Source organism: Triturus cristatus, chromosome 1_2, assembly GCF_964204655.1.
Source record: "Triturus cristatus chromosome 1_2, aTriCri1.1, whole genome shotgun sequence".
Lineage (NCBI taxonomy): Eukaryota > Metazoa > Chordata > Amphibia > Caudata > Salamandridae > Triturus > Triturus cristatus.
Window position 1 is genome coordinate 1177235404 of NC_140580.1, and position 12653 is coordinate 1177248056.

Genomic DNA, 12653 nt, shown 5'->3' on the forward strand with positions numbered 1-12653 from the left:
GTATGGCTTGCCTCTTTAAAAGTAGGAGAAGTTGACGTGGCCATGATGGGGCTATTAGGATCATCCTGCAGGGTTCTGCATTCATCTTTTTTTTAAAAACTTTATTTTCCTTTTCATCAAACTTACCACATTATACAAAAATATTCTGTTACCAATGCAGCTGTATATAATATCACAATATATCCATGACGATTCATCTTTCGGTTCACTGTCTACAACAAAATTCGCAAACCAAGGAGGCCATATGAAACACATTATGCAGAGTAATAACTAAATTGAGAGATCCCTGCCAACAACTTCTCACCCTGGTAATACTAATCGTTAATACTAGATTCTTTTGATTACGGATTTAACACATGTAGTAATGTCATACAATTTCGATGAAACAATAGGATATAAAAGTCAGCAAAAAAAATGGCTATCCCACTCCTTCTGGCACTATGCCTTGCTCCACTAAATCGTGACGCAATGTTATGATATATGCCCGGTAGGGGCCCCATATGTCTTTGGGGCAGGACGAGCTAGGCATCACACTTGCGTATAGTTCACTGTTAGTGTTGCAATATGCTAGACTCTGCAGCCAGTTCTGGGTGGTCGGTGCGGACTTACGAATAGCCACCTCACGTTTCGCCAACAGCAGATCCAAAGCTGCAAACCGTCTGATTTTCTTTGGGAAATTCACTGTATATCCCAGCAAAGCTATCTCAGGGGTAGGGGATAAAGAGAGATCGATCATTTTCCCTAGCGTATAATGTATGCTCTCCCAAAAGCGTCGCAGCTTCGGACATGTCCATGTGAGGTGTGCAAAGTCGGCTTGAGGGGCAGATCATTTGCGATAGTGGTGCGATTTGGAGGGGTCTATCTTGTGTGCTAGCGCTGGGGTGAAATATATGCGGCGCAAACATTTTAAATGCAAGAGTTTGTGCCTACTGTTCAGGGAAACGTCCTGTGTGACAGAGCGGCACTTGGCCCACTGTTTATCCGTAATTGTCGTTCCCAAATCTATTTCCCAGGCTTTACGAACTTTGTCGTCGTCTATGGGTTTGAGTGCCGCACATGCTTTATAGAGTTTCGAGATGAGGTGTGTGTTGTTTGCGTTCTCATTAACCATAGTGAGAGGAGGGAATGAAATTGGCTCAATTGGGAAGGTTGGGAAGGTGGAGCGTAGGGCCGAACGGATTCTGCCCATGACAAACCTATCCATGATGGTACCTGTCTGGAGCCTGGCGTCTTCTGATAAGGAAAAAACGTGGCCGTTTGGATATAGGTCTCCCATTCGTGAGAATTCAAATGTCGTGAGGGATCGCTGCACTAATCGCTCTCCCGTGATTAGTATCCAACGGGGGTTGACGATGGGCAGAGCCGTAGAATAAAGAATTTCAGTACCAGTGATTCGGCCTAGTTTCTTCCATGCCCAGCTCGTGGTGGAAACAGTTTGGATATCAGATGGGTCTCTAAGGAGGCCCACAGGTAGGATAGTTGCAAGCTTTTCAAGAATAACGAGATCGACCTCCGGCCGTAGATATGGAATCCGGGCGTCAGGGTGATACCACGAATAAGCGTAGCTACATTGCGCCACCAAATAGTACCACTGAAGATCTGGAACATTATATCCCCCTCACTCATACGGTAACGTAAGGATTGCCCATCGGACTCGTGCCTGCTTTCCACCCCAAATCAAGTGGGTCAAAAGGGTACGAAGTGTACGAAAAAAGGTATTGGTGAGAGGAATGGGCATGTTGTTAAAAAGATATAAGAATTTCGGGAGTACTACCATTTTCAGACTTGCTACACGGCCTGCCATAGACAGGGGCAGCCTTAGCCATTTTTCTATTTGGGTTGTGAGTGTGTCGACTGCTCGCCTATAGTTGAGCCGTACTATTTGAGTGGAGTCTAAGTGTATATGGATTCCTAAATACTTCACAGAGTCCAAGCACCATTCTAAAGGAAAGTCGCAGCTCCACTGTTTTGTGCTGTCAGTCAGCGGGAATATACTCCATTTGTGCCAGTTTATGCCTAAACCAGAAAAGCGACCAAATCTAATTATTTCCCTAATCAGTTTGTGCAAGTTATCTTGAGGTTGCCAGACATAGAGGATCGTGTCGTCTGCGTATAGGGAAACCAAAAGGGGGCCAGTGTTAAACTGTAGGATTCTATGTAAATGCCGCTCCTGAAAGTGCCTTACCAGAGGGTCCATGGCCAGAATGAATAACAGCGGGGACAATGGGCATCCCTGTCTGGTACCACGGGACAACTGAAAGGGGCAAAAAGCGTACCGTTTAACCGCAACCTAGCAGTAGGGTTAGTGTACAACAACGTTGTCGGGCGATGAAATCCATGGGCATGCCCATGCGTCTCATGACAGCTAGAAAGAAGGGCCATTCTAAAGAATCGAAGGCTTTCTCTGTGTCGAGGGTTCTGCCTTCATCTTCATCAGCAGTCTTGGCAGGAGAGGAATCGTCACAAAATAGTAGGCAAAGATGCCTGACTGCCATTAAAAATGCATTCCCCCAGGATCCCGGATGGTGATGCCAACTTGTGAAGTACCGGCATTTCTTGTTCTGCCAAGACGCAAACATATCCACCGTTGGCCAGCCCCATCGGAGAAAGATGCTGTTGAGTGTCTCCTGATGCAGTTCCCATTCGGGGCAGAATGATTTGAGTCTGCTTAGCGTGTCTGCTGATGGGTTTTGATCGCCCGGAAAGTGTTCCGCCTTTAGAGAGATTCCGTTCTGGATCAACCATTTCCAGATGCCCTGAGCCTCCTGAGAAAGGAGGTGAGATCTGGTTTTGCCCTGCTTGTTGACGTAATGCATTGCAGTTGTGTTGTCTATTCTCACTCCCATCGCACAGATTCTTATCTCGGTAGGAATGCCTGTTGTGCCAACCATACTGCCCTAAACTCCAGTAAATTGATGTGGAAATGCCCATGTTGCTGCTGCCAACGGACACTGATCAGGAGATCTTGCAGAAAAGCTCCCTAAGGAGGAATCAGTGGTGATTATGAGAGGAGATGTAGTAGCGACAAAAGTGAGACCGATTGAAATATTTCCTCACCGGGTCCACAAAGAGATGGAATTGACTATACCCGGTGTGATGGTAATGACATCCTTCAAAGAACCTACGGCCTGACGTCACTGCAAGTCCAGCTCAACCTGTAGTGGATGCATTCTGAAAGGATTAAGGGGGGTGCAAGAAGACATTGTTCCCAGGAGATACTTGTAGCGGTGAACTGAAAGTGACTTTTTTTCTTGTGAATGACTGAGCTAGCGATATTAACTCAGCTTGTTTTTGTGAGATGGAAATGCCTTGTTCAGTGTGGTGTCCAGAACAGCTCCAAAAAGATGATGTTTGTGGAAGGGCGTAAGGCCGATTTTTCCTTGTTCAAGGTAATGCCCAGTTAGGCAAACAGCCTTGCACATGCCGCCGGGGAAGGCCGAGATGCTGACTTCGATGGTGCTTTGAACAGCCTGTCGTTTAGGTTGATGTTGTTGTTTCCTCAGGAAGGCTGCCACTGGAGACAGACATTTGGTGAATATTCTTGGAGCCGATTTCAGGCCAAAAGTCAACACCCTGAATTTATAATGGCTTCAGGCTATAGCAAATCGAAGGTAGTTTCCGTGGGAGGGATGGATGGGGCTGTGAAAACCTGCATCTTATAAGTCTAGAGTGGTCATGTAATCTCCTGGGCTTAGAAGTAACAAAATGTCTTGCAACGTGACCATGAGGAATGACTGTTTTTTGAGGTAGGTATTGAGAGACCTCAAATCCGGAATCGGTCGCCATTGGATGAAATTGGTTTGTACCAAAAAGAAACGGGAAAAGAACTCTTTCCGTGTCTGGGACGTTGGAACTGGTTCTTTTGCTCCCTTCCGAGGCAGGAGATGTAGGTGTTTTACCTCTTGCGACCTGGCGGAGTGCAAGGTGGAATTTGAAGGAACTCCATGTTATGGCCTAACTGGATATGGTGGAGGACCCACTGGTCTGTTGTTATTTTTTGCCACTGTTGAAGTAGCGACAACATTTTTCCCCCCCAAAGGAAACCTGTGGATGACTGGAAAAAGAGACAGCTGGAGCCTGGAATTGGTCATTGGTGATGTGAGGAATCCTTTCCCTTTCATTCTGCTCTTCCTCTAGAGGTAGATCCGGAGTATGCCCAGAGTGTGGTTGACAATGTGTATACTGTGGTCGATATAGCTGAGAAGAGCTGTAAGAGGGATACAGATGCTGCTGGTATCCAACTCTGTATGATGGAATACTTCTTCTTCACGCTCCCCTAAAGGGCACCTTTCGGTATTGAAGCGTTCCCAATGACTTGGCAGTGTTGGTGTCTTTCTTTATATGCCATCAAAACGGAAATCTCTCAGCTATCCTTGACGGTGTAACACTGCGGTTTCTCCCAGCGATTTAAAGGTTGTAGTGGCAATATCCAGGGGACAATCTATCACCTCAGTGGATGCCCTTTCTCCTTCTTGGAGGATCTTCCTTGCTTCCGTTTTACGGTCCTCAGGAAGTTGATCTATGTATGGCGTTAGGTCGCACTACATTTGTCGATCTTATCAACCCAAAATGGCGAGAGCATTGGCTGCTCAGGCCACCAGAGCAGACATTGAAGAGAATCTTCTAGCAGCATTATCAAGGAGCCTGCCTTCTTTATCTGGAGGTGTGCTTAATGGAGCCAAAGGGTTCTTGGATTCCCTCTGTGCTGCCTGAGAGATTACCGAGTCCGGCTTCACATGACGCACAAGGACGGCAGGAGCATCTTCTGTAGCTTTACATTTTTTCTCCAATCTGGATAACACTAGAGTCACTGTGGCTGGCGTTTCATAACCTTAAGCCCTTCCTCCCATATGACTTACAATCGGAAAATGTTGTTCCTGGATCTTGCTGAGGAAAAAGTGGTGATTTTGGAGGAAGTACTGACTGCAAGTCTTGACCTAGCTGCGGAGTAGATGGGATAGTCAGTGTCCAAGGGGGAAGTGTAGACTGCTTAGGAGGAACAGATGCTGGAGGAAACCTTTTTGTATAGTCTGCCAGCATGAACTGCAAGTCCTTTAGTAACGAGGATGGCATGCAGACGAAACCCTCTTGATATTCACAATGATACGCCTGTTGAGGAATTTAAATCGGTTGCTCCCCGTACTACTCGTCAAAGTCCTCCTCCCGGCACTTAACGTGCGATTGTGATGGGCTATTTGTGTAACCGAAAGGTCCATCATCATCCTCATCCTCAGAATCTTTCTCTTCTAGAAGATGAGGGTAGCAAAGGTGTAACATTGCTAGGTGAAGGAACCTCTGGTGTAATGTGTCTTGTAATGGACTTTTCTCTCATTTTAGGCAATTCTTCTCTCGTCGACGGTTCTGCCGACAAAGTCCTCATTGGTGATGCAGATCCTGGTGGCATTTCAGACACCATAGTCATCTGTTTTGCCGCCGTGAAAGTCGCTGTTGCTGTCGACGTCTTAGACGTAGCCGTCATCATCGTTGATGCAGTCAACACAGCTGGTCTCCGCGATGATGTAGTTAGCGGGATAATAAACGGCGATGAACCTGAAGATTTTAATGACGAAAGTGTCGTCGGGAATGGTGTCTACGGTGAAGAAGCACTTGCCTTTTGTTTAGATGCTGGTGGGCATCACTACCCGTCGACGACAAAGAATATTTCTTCGTACACAATGTCGCCGACGATGAAGATTTCGTCGCCGGTCTTTCCTCAGGAGGGGCAGGGAAGGCTTTTTAAAAGAATGCCTGCTTTGAGGGGGTGTTGAAGAAGGCTCAGAGCTTGCCTTTTTTGTCTTACTGTCCCCAGAAAGAATGTCCTTTCCAGTTTTGTGAGGAGATTTAGAGGGACTGCGCCTATGAGACCAATGAAAGGTCCTTCTGAAGGCATTCTTTGGAGGCTCGCTGAAAGAATGAGCGTGAGGTGACCTCCCCCTCTTATAAGACCTCTTAGATGATGAAGACGATGCCTCATCACTGTCATCACTAAAAAAGCAATTCCTTCCGGCCTTTAGTTTCTGAAGCCTGATTAGAAGGCGCCCCTCACGATCCCTCAAAGTCTTATTTGAAAAGGTATGACATACCTTACAATATTTTTCATGATGGTTGGGAAACAGGCATATGATGCAGTCACTGTGAGGGTCGTCTGTATGAAGCCTCTTCTTAGAGCTGGTGCATAGGCTCTGAACAGACTCTTCTTTTTCTACCTATCTGACATGACAGAGTCAGAAAAGTTGAATCAGACCTGATGAAGATGGTATTCCAGTAGAAGATGGTTGATTGAAGAAACAAAATTGGTTAAAAAACCTCTGAAGTAGTTGAAGAAGATGAGCAGATCTCAGTGCAGAGTCCCTAGCAACATGTGTGGTAGAAAATCTGAGGGTCTTAGGTTCTCTCAGGGGTGTTCTAGAGGGTGAGAGGTTCTGACTGGTTCAGACTTAACCTTGGTCTCTTTTGCAAATCAATTGCGATAAGTTACAAAACTGAAATGGGCCTAGACCTAGTTGCTGGTTTGTATTGGCTTTGCATTGCTATTTTGATATACCGGGGACCCTCATCTTGATGACAGGGAATGATTCAAGCATGTGTATCTATGAAAGTTACGAAACTTGAGTAAAATGCTCCTGCCCTCCAGATGCCCATACAATGCTCCTGCCCTCTAGCTGCCCACAAGCTGCCCCTTGCAGTTTACTGAACACAGATTGAGCAATTTCTCTAGCTGCCCACACAATGCCATATCATGCAGCTGCCAAAACACTGCTGGTCCCCTTCAGCCACCCCAAAAAAGGCCCTCTATAGCTAGTTAAGCCATCCAGGCACTGGTGGCAGGTGCTCACATTGGTCACCCCGCTCCTGTTTCGTGCAACTGTCTGCGACTTCAGTGTTGTCTGCTCCACTCGCCTTCGCAGAGTCTCATACTCATTTTGCGGATCCAAAATTAGGAGACAGGGGTACTCAGTTTGCCGCTGGAAGAAGGCCATGTCTGGATATAGTCTCCTGTGGGGAAGAAGGAGGGAAAGGAGTAAACGGCCAGCAAATAGACTCCCTATATGCCACAACTAGACTCGCAGAACTGTCCAAGTGCAGACAACCCATGTCCAAAGCCCGACCTCAAAACAGACCTCTCCAAATCCTATACTCCAGCTGTAGAGAACAGGCCTTCCCACACCTCACGCCCATCCTCACAGAACAGATTCTCAGACTCACCCAGCAAGAAGAACAGACCCACAACGTCATACATCCATCCTCAGACAAATTACCCTACATCCCACATCCAGGCCATCTCCTCTGCCTGCTCGCCTTCAGAAGATAGATCCGCTTACACGCAACGTTGAAAAGGAATATGTTACTTACCCTGTAAGCGTCTGTTCGTGCCATGGGGTAATGTAGATACACATGCTGTGCATACTCCCACCATCTAGTGTTGGGTTTGGATGTGTGCAAGTTGTTTTTCTTCAAGGAAGTCTTTCGAGTCTCGAGACAAAGTGACTCCTCTTCTGGGTGATAATGCACATGGGCATCAACTCCACTGTTAAAGAGTTTTCAAGCAGGCGGGTGAGAATGGAGTGAAAATAAGTCTCAATAAGGAGATGTCCATGTAAGTAAAGTAGTGTAAAGGAACTGCAACTACCACATGTGTCCGGGGAGGAGGGTGAGCGCATGTGAATCTACAGCACTACATTCCATGAATAGATGCTTACAGGGTAATTACCATATTCCGTTAAAGGCATGTGTGGCTGTAGATACACGCACTTTGAATAGACTGTAAAGCAGTCCCTCTCCAAAAGCGGTGGCTAACCTGTGGGGGTTGTAGTTGTTTGAAAGAGAATATGTGGCACTGCCTGAGCTAGACTGGCTTGTTGGCGTGCTAAGACACCTACACAATAATGTTTGGTCAAAGTGTGTGGTGTAGACCATAAAGCTATTGGGATATTGCCCAGGAAAGCCATGGAAGCCCCTATCGTACGGGTAGAGTGTGTCCTGGGTAGTGTAGGCAAAGTTATTTTAGCTTTGGCATAACGTGTCTGAATGCATTTAATTACCCATCTAGAAATGCCTGACTTCTAGAAATGCTTTCCTCTATAAGGGGGAAAAAAGCAACAAAGTTATTTAGTCTTACGGAACTCTTTAGTTCTATCAATATAATGCATTAGAGCTCTTTTGACATCTAGTGTATGAAGAGCTCGTTCCGCAACGGAATCCGGTCGCAGAAAGAAAAGAGGTAATTAAACTGATTGATTAAGATGGAAAGATGAAACTTGGAAGGAATTTTGGGTTGGTTCTAAGGACCACCCTATCTCTATGTAGCTGGAAGAAAGGTTCTTCCAAGGCTAATGCCTGGAGCTCACTGACACGTCTAAGAGAGGTAATGGCCAATGAAAAAGCAACCTTCCAAGATAAAAACTGGAAGGTGCAGTTATGTAATGGTTCAATCGGTGGACCCATAAGTCTAGTAAGTACAATATTGAGAATCCATGCAGGTGCAGGTGGATCTCTAGGGGCTTCCATAAATGCCTTAATAACTGGTACTTTGAACAAACATAAGTGTTGCCTATTTTGTAAATAGGCAGCAACCGCTGCTGTGTAGACGTACTGAAGTGTAAGCGAGACCAGCGGTCTGTAAATGAAGAAGGTAGCAAACAATGTTTTGCTCAGTTGAATCAAATGGGTCAATGTGTTTACTATGACAGTAGAAGACAAGTCTTTTCCACTTTGCTGCATAAGATGCTCTAGTTGTATGCCTACGAGCTTCTTTAAGAATGGTAGTACATTTAGGTGGGAGATTCAGGTAACCAAATTCTATGACCTCAGGAGCCAAATAGCAAGGTTGAGTTCCTTTGGATTTGGGTATCTGAGCTTCCGAACTACAAACGGAAGAAGAGGGAGAGGTGGAAAAGTGTAGGCAAATATCCATGACTAGTTCATCCATAGAACATTGCCCTTGGATAGAGGGTGTGGGAACCTGGATACAAAGTGTGGGCATTTTGCATTCTCAGCAGTTGTGAAGAGATCTATTTGTGGGAATCCCCACCTGTGAAAGTATGGGAGGAGGACTCGAGGATGGAGTTTCCACTCGTAGACTTGTTGCCGTATCCTGCTGACGAGGTTGGCAAAGTAGTTGTTGATTCCTAGGAGGTGTTCCGCTAGCAGGTGAATGTTGGGATGTATTGCACAACGCCAAATCATCTGAGATAGGTGTGATAACTGTAGAGAATGCATCCCGCCCTGTTTTTGTAAATAGATAATGGTTGTCATGTTGACTGCCTGGACCAAGACAACTTTTCCTGCTCAGTGAGTTAAAAACGCTTTCAATGCTAGGTGAACTGCTTGAAGCTTGTGGTAACTGATGTGGAGACCCTTGTGTTCGATATCCCAAAGACCCAGGACTGAGAGATCATGTAAGTGAGCACCCCATCCTGTAAGGGATGCGTCCGCTGTAAGAATGGTCAGGGGAACAGGATAGAGAAATGGCCACCCCTTAGATAGGTTTTGTGTGTTCCACCACTGCATAAAGCGATAAGTGTGGCTCTCTACAAACACTAGATCCTGTAACTGACCCTGTGATTGAGACCATTGGTGCCTCAGACATTCTTGCAGCAGGCGCATATGTAGTCGAATATGTGGTACTACTGTGATGCAAGATGCCATCATACCTGCGAGTTACATAACTAGTTTGACTTATATGTGTTGGTTTGTTGAAACTGTTGTAGCATTTGGATGATTTGAATCCTGGCTATGTTTGGATATGCCATATCCAACTGTATGTTGTGCACAGCCCCTAAATACAGCTGAATTTGTAAAGGTTGAAGGGGTGATTTTTGTACGCTGATAGTAAACCCTAGTTGATGTAGAAGATTGTGAGTAGTTTGAGTGTGTTGTCGACACATGAGAAGTGTACTGGCTTTGATGAGCCAGTCGTCTAGATATGGGAAGACATGAATGTTCAGATTGCGTAGATGTGCGGCCACCACTGCTAGGAATTTGGTGAACACACAGGGAGCGGTAGTAACTACGAGTGGGATTACTTTGAATTGCCAGTGCTTTTCAGCTATAACGGACCTGAGGTACTTGCGATGAGCTGGATGGATGGGAATGTGGAAGTAAGCGTCCTTTAACTCTGGTGCCGACAAAAAGTCACCTTGTTGGAACGTCCTGAAGAGTGACCATATGAAAGTGTTCTGATAGTACGCAATGATTTAAGGGCCTCAGATCTAAGATGGGCCGTAGTGGTCTATTTTTTGGGGGGATAAGAACCTTTAGGGAGTACAATCCGGAGCCTTGATGTTGAATAAGGACGGGCTCTATGGCTCCTTTGAACAACAGAGCCTTCACTTCCTGTTTGAGCAGATTTTGACATTGTATGCAGAGATTGTGTCTGCGAGGTGGAATGGAGGTGTGGTGATGAGCTCCAGACAATAACCATGTTGTCTGATTTTATATTTTTCCAAGTGGAGATGAAATGTTGTAATCTTTCCCAACAGGCGTTAAATAGTTGGGGGGGGATGAAAAGGGAGTCACTGCTTCGAGGTGGAGGTTGCAGTGCGTGCGGAAGCACCCTTACCGTGACCCTTGAAACTGTTTCCTCTATATGCACCTCTGTAGTATCCCCTAGAGGAGGAGGTCTGATGTTGCTGCCTGTATGAGGAGGTAGAGGCATCAGAAGATGTTGTTTTGGCACGTGTTTGTATGAGGGATGTTGAAAGGGGCCACAAGAAACGGGATTGTGGTGCCCCCATATATTTAGCTACCTTGGTATTCTTTTTCATTTTTTGTAATGCCTGCTCCACCTGGGGACAAAACAGATGTTTTGTGTCCAATGGCATATTCAACAGGGTTTGCTTCACCTCTGTCTTGAAGCCGGAAACACAAAGCCAAGCAGGTCTACACAACAAAACACTGGTAACGATGCCCCTGGCAGCCGTGTCCACCGAGTCTAGGACACATCTGATTGAATTACTGGATATGAGTTTTCCTTCATTTAGAATTTCCTGCCCTCTTTTTTTGCACTCCTCAGGGAGGGATTGGAGGAGCTCCACCATCTTAACCCAATGTGCCCTGTCGTACCTTGCTAATAAAGCTTGACTACTGGCGATGCGCCAGTAATTGGCTGATTGCGCTGCCACCCGTTTGCATGAGGCCTCACTAAGCTTAGACTCCTTGTCAGGTGGAGGAGCGTCCACTGAGGTCTTTTATGGGTATTAGAGAACACTAGGAAACCTGGAGAAAGCTGACCCCTGATGTATATAGGATTTGAGGGTGCCGCTTTAGATTGTGTGCTAGCCTGGGGGTAACAATACGTGTCCACATAGGGTCTTTAAAGATCTCATCAGAGTGGCGCAGAATGCTATTGAATATGGGGAGGAAATGGCATGCCCTATTTGTGCTGGACAGTGTTTCTCGTAGAAATTTGTTCTCTATATGGTCTTTGAGTTATGGGGCTTGGTATTATGCTGCCGCCCTAGCAATGAGGTCTTGATCACATGATGCATCCTCAAGTGGTGATGGCCTGACTGGGTAGAGATCTGGGTCAGTGTCACCCGGGGAATCAATGCCAATTATCCCAAGGATCTTTGGGCTGTGAATAAGAATCATCTCCCCCCATCATCCCCAGTAGGAGGCTGTGGAGACCCCTGTGGTGTAATGTCCCCTGGGTCAGTATGTAAATGATGTGGTGAAGGTAGTGGTGGAGAAGGGGGTGCCGGAGGTGGCTGAGGTGGTGGAGAAGCAGGAAGAGAAGGATGGAGAGGACTGGTGGCTATGTCCTTCTTCTTCTTAGGGAGTACTGGTAAGTCTATAGCCTCTTCAAAAGAGAGAGTGCGCTTAGACGGAGTTACCCAAGTGAACCCCTTTTGTGAGAGTGGCAACCGCCCTCTCTGCCGGACCATGTGGGGCTGAGGGTGGTGGTAGCATGAGTTCTAGTCAGGGACATAGGCCTTTCTACCTGTACCGCTATGTGGGACAACCTAGTGAAAGTCCAATATAGTCCCATAATCGGACCTTAATCCTCATCATATCTGGATCCTGCACGAAAAGGTGTCAGTGATGTGTGTGACGCAGGAACAGGTGCTTTCACATGTATGTGTCTGCAAGTTTGAGTGCACATATATGCTACACAAACTGGTGGCTTCCTTTGTGCATCACTGTACGTATACATTACCTAGTGGGTGGGGGAGGTAGTCTGCCAGTTTTCTCTGTTTAGACAACATTTACCCTGATAGAGAGGAACCCACCCGCCCCTCCGGTGCCACCATGACTCCCAGTCGGTGCCCCTGATCCGCATGGCTGCCCTAGCTCCGGCTGACCGCACTCCCCATGAAAGAACGGGTTTGAGAAGCAGGCCCTTGCAGTGCTGCATGGTTGTGGACATCTAGTGGGAGCTGGCCTAGTAAGCCTGAAAGTGTCCCCAGCTGGGAGCCGGCCAGTGGGGCTCAGGATTTCAATAGAAAAGGCAGGGACCCCCGAATGGTCACCTGGGGGCAACAATCTGGCCACAGAAAGGAAATGCCAAGGTGACCCAAGGGGAGCAGTCATGAAGCTTGGGTGGGCGTTATGGGACAGTCATTTTACCGCTATCACACGAACCCCATTTTTCAGTGTGTTAATATATTTATGGAGCAACCTTCGCTACTAAGAGTAGCCGCTACACAGTTAAA

At 46.6% G+C, this 12653-nt stretch overlaps 1 protein-coding gene across 1 annotated transcript in view; it reads right to left on the reverse strand.

The window, feature by feature from the left end:
• Positions 1-12653, reverse strand: part of TBC1D13 (TBC1 domain family member 13) — a 250374-nt gene that overhangs the window by 75043 nt on the left and 162678 nt on the right. The window contains exon 7 of the mRNA XM_085614058.1: positions 6837-6996. Within this exon, the coding sequence (XP_085470184.1) occupies positions 6837-6996 (160 nt within the window). The remainder of the gene's footprint in view (positions 1-6836; positions 6997-12653) is intronic.